Source organism: Lipotes vexillifer, unplaced genomic scaffold (assembly GCF_000442215.2).
Source record: "Lipotes vexillifer unplaced genomic scaffold, Lipotes_vexillifer_v1.1 scaffold12, whole genome shotgun sequence".
Taxonomy (NCBI): domain Eukaryota; kingdom Metazoa; phylum Chordata; class Mammalia; order Artiodactyla; family Lipotidae; genus Lipotes; species Lipotes vexillifer.
This window is the reverse complement of record NW_006796716.1, coordinates 3,178,804-3,191,658: the sequence shown is the minus strand read 5'-3', so window position 1 is coordinate 3,191,658 and position 12,855 is coordinate 3,178,804. Positions and strand designations below refer to the sequence as shown.

The 12,855-nt window shown below is 44.1% G+C and overlaps 1 protein-coding gene across 1 annotated transcript in view; it reads left to right on the top strand.

Moving 5' to 3' along the window:
* Nucleotides 1-12,855, top strand: part of PRKRIP1 (PRKR interacting protein 1) — a 23,397-nt gene that overhangs the window by 5,854 nt on the left and 4,688 nt on the right. Inside the window, exon 5 of the mRNA XM_007468817.1 lies at nucleotides 883-950. Coding sequence (XP_007468879.1) covers nucleotides 883-950 — 68 coding nt within the window. The remainder of the gene's footprint in view (nucleotides 1-882; nucleotides 951-12,855) is intronic.

Genomic DNA, 12,855 nt, shown 5'->3' with positions numbered 1-12,855 from the left:
TGGGCCTCTCACTACTGTGGCCTCTCCCGTTGCGGAGCACAGGCTCCGGACGCGCAGGCTCAGCGGCCATGGCTCACGGGCCCGGCCGCTTCGCGGCATGCGGGATCCTCCCAGACCAGGGCACGAACCCGTGTCCCCTGCATCGGCAGGCGGACTCCCAACCACTTGCGCCACCAGGGAAGCCCCATGTCGGTATTTTAACATCAGGTTTAATAAGTTGCTATGAGCAAACTTCCCGGTTAGCTTCTCCCTTAAAGGAGGGTCTGTAACCTCCCTAAGTGACTACATGAGTATACAGACTGCACCCGTGCACGTGTGTGTGTTGTTTTAATAAATGCTCCTTCAACTTTTAGAGAGCTGAGCAGGATTCTAAAAACAGTCCCTAGGGCTTCCCTGGTGGCGCAGTAGTTGAGAGTCCGCCTGCCGATGCAGGGGACACGGGTTCGTGCCCCGGTCCGGGAAGATCCCGCATGCCGCGGAGCGGCTGGGCCCATGAGCCATGGCCGCTGAGCCTGCGCGTCTGGAGCCTGTGCTCCGCAACGGGAGAGGCCGCAACAGGAGAGGCCACAACAGTGAGAGGCCCGCGTACCGCAAAAAAAAAAAAAAAAAATCGTCCCTAAATATCTCTGAATGAGAAAGTATCTCCAGTATTTCTGGATTGCGCTAATCACCTCAGGACTCCAAAGAATCTGATCTTGATTCATGAAGGAAACAGGTTGATAATGTTGATGATGTTGGAGTATTAGAGTCATGAGGAAGTATTTCTTTCATTTTATCGTAGTATTCGTGTAATTACTAAGTTGCTAAAGGTTCTGTAAGTAGGTGTTTATTTTCTAAAATATAAAATAGGTAGTTAAGGAATTAATTATTTTGCATTTGCAGCCAGAAGTTAAAAGAGAAGAAATTATTGGCAAAGAAGATGAAACTTGAACAGAAGAAACAGAAAGAAGGTGAGTGGTACCCACTTTTCTTTCATGACCGTTCTTAGTGCTGATCACAGTGGTTGACCTGTCAAGAATGAGATTTAGAGTTTGGAGTAGGTTGGCTGGCCTCTGAAGAAATGAAGGCTTGTTTCTATTAGTTTCGACTCATTTAATTGCAAGTGTCAGGAAGCCAAACTGGTTTAAGCAAAAAAGAAAGATACTGCCTCACGTTTAGTCCAGGACAGACCTCCTCTTGGGCCTGGCTGGTAAAGGAGCTCTGATGTTGTTGGCATTCACTGTCTCCTTCTGTCCCCTGGCTCCCTGTCCTCAGGGAGGCTCTTTTCCTCCTTGTGGTGAGGTACCAGTAGCTGCTGCGGGCCACACCCTGGCTCATTCTTGCCTAGTAGGAAAGACTGAGGGGGTGTCCCTAGCAAAAGAGTTTTTGTGTCTCTTTGGCTCTTATTGAGTCACTTGGCAAATCAATTAAGAATGCTTTTGGCTACAAGAAATAGAAAACTAGCAGTAGTTAAGCAAAGAGGAATTATTTTTCTCACATAACAAGAAATCTGGTGGTAGGTGGCAGCCCAGTGTGGTTGAGTAGCTGAGCTTCCTTGAGTAGCTCAGCAGTGTCAGGCCCAGTAGCCCTGCAGTTCTTTTGGCCTTTATCCTGTGGGCATGAGATGGCTGCTGCATCATACTTAGGTTTAAAGCAGGAAGAAGAGGGGAAAGAAGTGGTACTTGTCTGTTGTGGTTTTTTTTTTTAACTGAAGAGCAAAATATCCCCCATCACGTATTACCTTGTATTTCATTGGTCAGTACTAGGTCACTTTGCCATCCCTTGCTGTCATCAGGCTAGATGAAAAGAAAACAGAATTGTCATGACTATCTTTAATGTATCGTGATCCATCACTGGGTGCTGGGTACATTGTCACCCTAGACAGAATTGAGATTTGTTAGAAGGAGGAATAGGGGGTGAGTAATGTGTCAGCATCCCACAGTGCTGCCAGTCCTGCCCACTTCCGAACCTATCACAAGGCCAGTGGTGCCAGCCACTCCTTTGGGAACCCCTGGGCTGCAAGCCAGGGAGAGAGAGGTCCCAGATAGAAAGGACCAAGGTTGCTAAGAGACGGAACAGTGACAACTGGTCACCACATCTCTGAATTGGTGGCTGTTCCCTGATTGACTAGACATGGTTCCTAATTGTGATTTTTGGTCTTAAGATAAAATCAGACCTGCACTGACATATGGAAATATGATTGGCCCCTTCCAGGATCAGTTTGCTTATGAGTTGTAAATATACTGTGTGACACACTATATATGGTATGGTTTTAGCCTGTTCCCTACCATTTCCGAGAAGAAATTATATTACAGTACCAAAATGTGATTGCTGGGACATCATCCCTCAAATAAGCCACCTCATCACGTTCCCTGCCCTTCCCCCATCCGACACACACAGGAATGTGGAAGTACTTGGTCCAAGGGCAGAAGGATTGGGCACCCCACCAGTCTCATGTTCTGTTGAAGGAGGTACTGTGGCTTGGACCCCGTTATATTGGAAAATAGAAAGGTCTCCTTGGCTGTTGGTAATTTCACCCTCCCTGCCCAGGGTTGGTTGTTTTTGCTGCTTGTTGTCTTTGTTGCTGTTTATGTGTTTAGTGACTTTCCTGAACTAACTCTGTACAGCTTATATTTGTTGTGTGTGGCAACTGAAGTCTTTGCTTGGTTAGCTTAGTGGTCAGCCGAAGATCAGAGATTTCCTGAAATGCTTTGAACCAGTAAGTCTCCTGATCTTTGCCAAGGGGCTTTCTGTGTGTGGTGGAGCATGCCTTCACCATTCTGGCAGGTGGTTTACAGTTTTGCCTTAGCCTTCACTTCCTTCTTACACAGAGCCTCAAGTTTAGCCAGAGGTGAGATTAGGGCCATCACTTGTCTGTCTTAGACATGTGCACAGCTCTGCACGTGCCTGTGGCCTTCTAGATTACCAGCTTTTCCTCTTAAACTGTTGGTCAGTTTCTTGTTTGCTTCCACTGTTAACACTGCCTCAGGCAGCTATGATGTTAAACAGTTGCCACTGATTGTTTTTGACAAATACCCTGAGGAAAAGGCTGTTCTCACTGAGTCAGGTTGAATAAAGACAAGACAAGCCTTGCCAGTGGAAGTTTCCCGAGAGCTGCCAGACAGGTCAAATAGGGACAGTGCTCTGGGTGTGGGACTTCTGAGGAACTCGCAGGGCAGTTTACTTCCTCCAGTGGCTGCTAGGCTGCTGGTTTTCACAGCTACTGTGAGTAGGAGGCTATTGATCGGGAGGCTACCTTGGATCTGCAGAGAGGGAGTAGGAAATAGGGCAAAAAAATTTTTTTAAACAAATTTATTTTATTTCTTTATTTTGGGCTGTGTTGGATCTTCGTTGCTGTGCACGGGCTTTCTCTAGTTGTGGCGAGCGGGGGCTACTCTTCGTTGCAGTATGCGGGCTTCTCATTGCAGTGGCTTCTCTTGTTGCAGAGCACGGGCTCTAGAGCACAGGCTCAGTAGTTGTGGTGCATGGGCTTAGTTGCCCCGCGGCATGTGGGATCTTCCGGGACCAGGGCTCGAACCCATGTCCTCAGCATTGGCAGGTGGATTCTTAACCACTGTGCCACCAGGGAAGTCCTGTTCTCTCTGGTTTTTTGTTTCTCTGTTTCTCCTTTCCTGTCTTCTTTTGGATTTATTTGAACATTATTATTATTCTGTTTTAATTTATCTATTGTGTTTTTAACTGTTTCCTTTTTTATAGTCTTTTAGTTGTTCCTCTAGAGATTACTATATTTATACCACTTTCACAGTCTACTTGGAATCAGCATTTCACCACTTTAAGGAGAATGTAGAACTTTTCATCACATAGATTTCTTTACTCTGTATGTTATAGTTGTCTTAGGTATTACATCTCCATACACTGAAAACCCCTTCAGATAATTTTACTTTTTTTTAAATTGACCTATAGTTGACTTACAATATTTTTTTCAGTTTCAGGTGTACAGCATAATGACTTGATATTTTCATAGATTGTGCACCGTACAGTTATTATAATATTTTTGGCTGTATTCCTGTTGCTGTATGGGTTGGCCAAAAAGTTTGTTTGGGATTTTCCATTACGCCTTATGGGGAAGCGAACGAACTTTTTGGCCAACCCAATACGTTCCATCCCTGTGACGTATTTACTATATAACTGGTAGTTTGTACTTCTTAATCCTCTTCACCTATTTTGCCCATTCCCCCATCCTCCTCCCCTCTGGCAACCACTAGTTTGTTCTCTGTCAGTGGATTATGTTTCTGGTTTGTTTTTTAGATTCCACATATAAGTGAAAACATGCAGTATTTGTCTTTCTCTGTCTGACTTATTTCACTTAGCATAATACCCTCTAGGTTCATCCATGTTCTTGCAAATGGCAAGACTTCATTCTTTTTTATGGCTGAGTAATATTCGTGTGTGTGTGTACATCTTCTTTATCCATTCATCTGTCAGTGAACACTTAGGTTGCTTCCATATCTTGGTTATTGTAAATAATGCTGCACTGAACATTGGGATGCACATATCTTTTTGAATTAGTGTTTTCATTTTCTTCAGATAAATACCCAGAAGTGGAATTGCTGGAGCATATGGTGGTTTTGTTTTTATGATGTTACTGTTTTTGTTTTCAGTCATCAAATATATTTCAGAAATCTCAAGAGAATAGTCTTGAATAGTAACCAGATAGTTATCATTTCTGTTGCTTTTTCTTTGTTCCTTATGTTCCAGACCTCTATCTGGTATTGTTTCCCCTATGTCTGAAGAACTTCCTTTAGTCATTCAGTTAGAACAGGTCTACTGGCTATAAGTTATCTTAGCGTTTCTTCATAGGAGGCTATCTTTATTTCACCTTCATTCCTATAGGACATTCTCACTAGATATAGAATTCTGGGTTGGCAGATTTTATTTCAGCACTTTTGAAATGCTGTTCCATTTCCTCTGGCCTCCATGATTTCTGATTTTTAAAAAATATGTAGTTATTCAAATTGTTCTCCTATCATTGTTTTTCTCTGGCTGCTTTCAAGATCCTTAGATGTCAGGAATTTGAGAATTTGATTATGATATGTCTGCACATGGATTTCCTTGGGTTTATCCTGGAGTTGGGTTTGGAGTTCACTGAGCTAGTTGAATCTGCAAGCGTGTATCTTTGTCAAATTGGGGATATTTTCTTTTTAATTAATTTATTTATTTATTTATTTTTGCTGTATTGGGTCTTCGTTTCTGTGCAAGGGCTTTCTCTAGTTGTGGCGAGCAGGGGCCACTCTTCATCGCAGTGCGCGGGCCTCTCACTATCATGGCCTCTCTTGTTGTGGAGCACAGGCTCCAGACGCACAGGCTCAGCAGTTGTGGCTCACAGGCCTAGTTGCTCCGCAGCATGTGGGATCTTCCCAGACCAGGGCTCGAACCCATGTCCCCTGCATTGGCAGGCAGATTCTCAACCACTGTGCCACCAGGGAAGCCCCGGGGATTTATTTAGTTATTTATTTCAATCTTTTTTTGTCTCTGTTGTTCATATTGGATAAGTCCTATTGATCTGACTTTGAGCCGTCTCTTCCCTGTGTCACCTCCATTCTGCTTATCGATTCTATCCAGTGAATTATGTTTTTCAGAAAAGTTTTTCAATTTCCATTCGATTCTTCTTTATACCTTCTATTTCTTTGCTGCAGTCTTCTGTCTTTCCATTTGTTTCAGGAGTCTTCACTCTTACTTCCTGGAAAAATATTTAAATAGCTACTTTCAAGTATTTGGTACTTCCAGATCTGGGGCATTTTGACATTGGCATTTGTTGATTGTCTTTCCCCGTGCAAGCTGAGATTTCCCTGATTCTTCACATGCCGAGTAGTTTTCTGTGGATCCTGGACATTTTGAATATTATATGATGAGGCTCTGGGCTTGCTGATGTTTGTTTTAGCAGACAGTCAACCTGGTTGTGTTCGGAACACAGGTTCTGAGCAGCCTTCTGTAGATTGTGGTTCCTGTGTCAGTTTGGTTTTTAAAGCTTTTGCTGTGCTCTCAGGTGTGTCCTGTGTGTGCCACCCAGTGGCCAGTCAGGGTTTAGTTCTTTGAGTTCGGTTCTCAAAGTGTTTGGCATGACGATTAGGGCCAGATCCATGCATGTGCTGTCAGGGCGGGCCCAGGAGTTTACAAACAGCTTTATGATGTCTCTTCTAATCCTCTCTCCATGATCTCCCCTGTAGTTTCTGGTTTCTTGGGGCTCCCCTTTTCAGACCTCCAGCCAGAAAGTTGAGGCTTGGGACTTTCCTGGTGGTCCAGTGGTTAAGACTCCAAGCTCCCAATGCAAGGGACCTGCGTTTGATCCCTCGTCAGGAAACGGGATCCCACATGCCGCAACTAAAAAAAAAAAGATCCTGTATGGGGACTTCCCTGGTGGTCCAGTGGCTAAGACTCCAAGCTCCCAATGCAGGGGGCCCGGGTTTGATCCCTGGTCAGGAAACTAGATCCCACATGCCACAACTAAAGGTCCCACATGCCACAACTAAGACCTGGTGCAGCCAAATAAATATTTAAGAAAGAAAAGAAAGTTGGGGCTTTAGTTACCTACTCTGCCACATACTTTGTACAGCTGCCCCTGCATCCAGGGCTGAGTGGTGGGAGGACAGAGAAGAAAAGCAACTGAGTTTGCCCAGCCATCTTAGGACCACAGCTCCGCTGATCAGAGAGGAAGGTTCCCCTCCTTCAAAGTTTTTGCACATGCAAGCCCCTATTGCACCGCAGTCGCTGTGGCCATCCTGACACTGGCAGGATTGCCTGGGAGCTAGGGTGTGAGAGAATGGAGAGAAAAGAAGAAACACAAGAATTTCTCTTCCTCTGAGCCTTAGGAGTCTGCTTTCTTACTCCTTGAATCAGAAGTAGAAGGTTTCTCTTGGAACTGTGTCTGTGCCCAGTTTCCACCTCTGTGTATTGGATCGCCTTGAGTCCAGGCTGGGGGATACTGGAGGGAAGAAAGAAAAAAAACAGGAAACACAATATTGTTCCAGTGGTATTTTGTATTCTGGTCTTTTTCCCCAGTCTGTGTGCTTTTTGGAGTCCATGCATGCTGTCCAGGTTCTATAGCTGTGTTCAGTGGAGAAACGGGGTCAAATGTGCTTGCTCTGTCTTACCTGGAACCCACCCTCTATTTGGTTTTTTGAATCCAATTACAGGACTTGATATTGAGCTCTTGTGCATTTCAGCTTGGTGTTATTGGCTCCATTGATTCAGGTTTCCAAAATCCTTTTGAATTCTGATTCTCGAATTAAGCATGTTACCATGTCAGGGGCAGGTTTGATAAACATACCTCCTTTTGTCATTCATTGGTAAAAATGCTGAGCCAGACAGGGCCAGGGCCAGAGCCCTCCAGCATCCACTAGCGAGCTCCATCTAGGCCAACATGGACCTGTTCACTAAAACTCTGGGTGGAGTTATTCTCCAGCTAAGAATCAGCTAGACTCACTCTTCTTTCCTCTTACCCACAGAGGTGTCATTCTAAACTAAGATAATTTTAGGTCAGGGAGTAAGTACAGTAGGCATAGATTCTGGGCTCAGCTCTCACTCTGGCTTACCCTGACCTTAGCATCTCCTGTTTGAGCAGATGGTTTTTTTTTAATTTTAGTCTGTAAAATGATAAGCTCTTTCTACATCTAAAATTCCACAGCTTGATAACTTTTCCAAATGCCTTGCTGTAATGAAGATATAGCATATTTGGGCACCAGGAGGGGCGGTTCCCACACCAATAAATCTAAGAACCCTTTCCGAACAAGAAACAGGTTAGTTTGCTCTGAGTTTGTACTTAATGAACCTGTAGTGGGTCTGTGGAATCACTTAGTAACTTTTTTTTTTTTTTTTTTTTTTTTTTTTTTTTCCTTGCGTTATGCGGGCCTCTCACTGTTGTGGCCTCTCCCATTTGCGGAGCACAGGCTCCGGACGCGCAGGCTCAGCGGCCATGGCTCACGGGCCCAGCCGCTCCGCGGCATGTGGGACCCTCCCGAAACGGGGCACGAACCCGCGTCTCCTGCATCGGCAGGCGGACTCTCAAGCATTGCGCCACCAGGGAAGCCCACTTAGTAACTTTTTAGTGATCCGTTCTAGAATTGAAGGAGATAGGAGGCAGCATCCCAGAGCTGAGGTTTCTTTTTTTTTTTTCTTTTAATATTTATTTATTTATTTGGTTGCGCTGGGTCTTTTGGTTGCGGCAGGCAGGCTCCTTAGTTGCGGCATGCGTGTGGGATCTAGTTCCCTGACCAGGGATCAAACCCAGGCCCCCTGTAACTAGGAGCACAGAGTCTTAACCACTGCGCCACCAGGGAAGTCCCCAGAGCTGAGGTTTCTTAAATCCCCCTTTTCTAGCCCCTTTTACACATTAGGTGCATGTGATCGTGCAGTTTTCAGTCACTTTTCTTTAATTTGCCCAACGCTATGAAGAGTATATGAGATGGTAGATTTCATCCAGAACCTCTAACCTGTTTAAAACGGCCTTGTGCCCTCTCACTGGGTCTCCCCCATCCTGAGCTTCAGTTCTATCAGAAAGATAGATGTTTGTGCCCATCTATGTGATGGGATGTGATCCTTTATTCACTGGGTCATGAAATCAGCTTAGAGGTTACAGATGTTGGTTTTTTCATGTTTTTTTCAAACATACATAAAGTAGACTAGAAAATATCAGAATGCATCACACCCTGAATAACTGTTTTGTGAAATTTTCTTTCAGTTTCTATGTGGGCTGTGGGCTGCAGTCAAACAGATTTGAAAATCATTGTTATGATGCATGAGCCCTGCTCTGCTACTTGTGAAGTTAGCACCTGTACCTATTAAAAAAATGATTAGTAATAATACATGGTTGTATATGCTTCACACCAAATGAGCTAGATAGAGAGTGCTATAGGGATAACTTCATAAAGATGGTTTGTGTGCTTTTTACCTCACCCTGTCAGTTTCCTTCCTTATTTTTCATTTTGTGAAAGGGAAAGTAGGTTTTCTAGGTGGTTGAAGTGAACAGAAATTTAATGTGGTGATAATCAGTTGTGCCACAAGGTGGCTTCTGTGCACTTCTGGGTTCTTGAGGAACTTGGAGATAAATTACTCGAGCTTTTTGGCTCTTATCCTATAAAGTGGTAAGGGGCAGCTGGCTAGGAGTTCCGTTCTGTTGTTGGAGAGGAAATATCCCCACTTATTGTCTGTGCTGGTCCAGCAGTTCAGTGAAGACGCCCTGCAGTGTGGGACTTGTCTGAATGATACCACAGGATGGTGTTAAGCCGGTTTGGATTATTGTGACGCCTTGAACTCCTAAAATGATGTATTCTGATACCAATGTTACTTATCCTGACACAGGCTCACCTACCAGAGAAACCCAGGGTGACCTTGAAGTGATTTGTTACTAAGTACGTCAAGGGCAGTTTCTTGACAGTAGTGGGGAGGAGAGAAATAGGTGAGGGAGACTGAGGTTCAGACTTTCAGTTACAAAATAAATGAGTTCGGGGCTTCCCTGGTGGCGCAGTGGTTGAGAGTCCACCTGCCGATTCAGGGGACATGGGTTCGCGCCCCGGTCCGGGAAGATCCCACATGCCGCGGAGCGGCTGGGCCCGTGAGCCATGGCTGCTGAGCTTGCGCGTCCGGAGCCTGTGCTCCGCAACGGGAGAGACCACAACAGTGAGAGGCCCGCGTACCGCAAAAAATAAAAAAATAAAATAAATAAAAAATAAATGAGTCACAGCTGTGAAATGTGTAAGTGTGGGGAATATTGTCAGTAAGTGTGTAATATCTTTGTATGGTGTCAGATGACAACTATATTTATCGTGGTGATCGTTTTGAAATGTATAGAAATATTGAATCACTGTGTTGTATACCAGGAACTAAGATAGTGTTGTAGGTCAATTATACTTCAAAAACAAGCAAACAAACACTCATAGGAAAAGAGATCAGATTTGTGGCTACAGAGGTGGGTGAATGGGAGGAAGGGGAATTAGATGAAGGTAGTCAAAAGGTACAAACTTCTGGTTACAGGATAAATAAGTACTGGAGATGTAGTGTACAACATGGTAAAGATAATTAACACTGATGTACATCGTGAATGAAAGTTGTTAAGAGACTTCTCATCAAAAGCAAGAATTTTTTTTCTGTTTCTTTAATGCTGTATCTATATGAGATGATGGATGTTCACTACACCTGTTGTAATCATTTCAAAACTGGGGGTGGCGGGAAGCAGTTTCTCAGCCTCAGCACTGTTGACACCTTGGGCCAGACAATTCTTTGTTGTCGGCGACTATATCCTGTACATTGTAGGATGTTTAAGGGCATCATGGCTTCTACCCACTAGATGCCAGCAGCACCCACCCTCCCCTCAGTTATTGACAATCAGAAATGTCTCCAGACATTGCCAAGTGTTCCCTCGTGGGGGAGGGGGGCAAAATTGTCCCTAGCTAATAAAATTCATATCTCAGCTGGTATCTGGCGTTTGAAAGGCACTCAATTTATATGGGTTTTAATTTATTAATTTATTTATTTATGGCTGCGCTGGATCTTTGTTGCTGCACGCAGGATTTCTCTAGTTGCGGCGAGTGGGGGCTACTGTTCATTGCGGTGCGCGGGCTTCTTGTTGCGGTGGCTTCTCTTGTGGAGCACGGGCTCTAGGCACACGGGCTTCAGTAGTTGTGGCACACAGGCTCAGTATCTGTGGCTCACGGGCTCTAGAGCATGGGCTCAGTAGTTGTGGTGCACGTGCTCCGTTGCTCCACGGCATATGGGATCTTCCCAGACCAGGGCTCGAACCCGTGTCCCCTGCACTGGCAGGCGGATTCTTAACCACTGCGCCACCAGGGAAGCCCCTCAATTTATGTTTTGGATTGAACTATTTGTTTCAGTGCCAAAACTCTTATACATATTATGTTGGAAAACTATCCATAGCCTTTGTGTCTTTTGAGAATAAAAGTAATATATGATCATTTTGGAAATTTTTAGAATATGCAGAAAATAGGCAAAAATAAAAATTATCCATAATTCTTACTAAAAATAATCACTTTAACATTTTCATGTTATTTCAATTTTAATATTTATCATATAAACCTATGTATATAATTATATTTATAGTTGTCCTACTTTTTCATATAACACTGTATCACAAATGTTTTCCCATGTCCTTGCAGTTCCATGGTACAAAAGGATTTATTTTCCCCAGCGTATTCATTCATCTGTTTGTTTTTGCTTTGTTTGTTTTCTATTTTTTTGTCTGAGTTAAGTTTCATTTGTGGCATGCGGGATCTTTCATTGTGGTGTGGGCTCTTCATTGTGGCGTGAAGGCTTCTCTAGTTGTGGCGTGTAGGTCTTCTGTGGTTGTAGCACACAGGCTCCAGGATGCATGGGCTCTACAGTTGTGGCGCATGGGCACGAGAGCACATGGGCTCTGTAGTTTTTGGCACACAGGCTCTCTAGTTGAGGCGTGTGAGCTCAATAGTTGCGGTGTGCAGGCTTAACTGCCCCGCAGCATATAGGAACCTAGTTCCCTGACCAGGGATCGAACCCACATCCCCTGCATTGGAAGGCAGCTTCTTTACCACTGGACCACCAGGGAAGTCCCCATTCATCTGTTTTTTTTTAAAAGTTAACATCAGTTTCAATTACACTCAGTGGCATTTTACCTAGTATTCCTATACTCTAAATAAAATGTCAGATTCTTAGATTTTAAAATTTAATGTAAATAATAGCATAAGAGTAATGGAAAAAGCTCAAATATTATCATCGTCATAGATCACCTTTGTCCATTTTCTTTTAATCTCTCCATATGCACATGTCATTTGTATGTAATGATAATTGTAGTGTCTGAACAGTTTCCCCTTTGCTTGTTTTTATTTAACATTATAAGCATTTCTGGTCCTTCATAATTTTTTCAGTGACTGATAATATCCAGCAGTTGACACGCCATGATACACCTAACATTTTCCCTTTTGTTAGACATTGGATTGATTCCACTTTTTCTCTTTAGAAGATATTTTAGTGAATTTATGCACCTGTCTCCCTTCCCCCTTTCTGGGTCATTTCCTTGAGATAAATTTCCAGCAGTGGGAATAATTAGATCGCAGAGTGTAAAAAGAGTTCATGGCTCTTGAAATGTATTGCCAGTTTCTTTCCAAAGGAGTAGTGGCAGTTTCTTGCCAAAGGAGTAGTACCAGTTTTTACTGCCATCAACAGTGTGCAGTGGTGTACACTTTTACCACATCCTTGCCATATTCCTCCACATGGATAAGAATGATTTCAGAGGAAGTCAAGGTCTCATTGAGGATTTAGTAAAAAACCTTACAAAAATATAGATCCAGGGGACTTGCCTGGTGGTCCAGTGGGTAAGACTCCGTGCTCCCAGTGTGGGGGACCCAGGTTTGATCCCTGGTTGGGGAACTAGATCCCACATGCATGCCGCAGCTAAGAAGTCCACATGCTGCAACGAAGAGCCCGCACGCTGCAACTAAGACCCGGCACAGCCAACCAGTCAGTATATATCTATATCTCCAGATGTGTCAGGACTATGGTAGCAGCCTCCACTCTCTTCCCACCCCACCCCCGACGCCGCCCACCTTGAACAGCCTCCAGAGCTCTTTTTAAAACAGGTTGGATTGTCATTCGTTCTTCTGCTTGTACAATAACAATACTTTAGCATTTATTGAACATTTATTGTGTAGCCCCAGTTCTAAGGTGCTTTGCAGGTTTAACTAACATAATCCTTACAGCGGCCCTGTGAGATAGGCAGTGACGTTATCCCCATTTTACAGTTGACCTTAGGGACCAAGTGGTAATGGCACCCGTAGAGCTAGTGCGAGTGAGTGACAGGCTGGGATTTGATCCCAGATAATGCGTCTCCACTGACCTTGTGCTTACCTGCGAGGTGATCCTGCTTGAAAC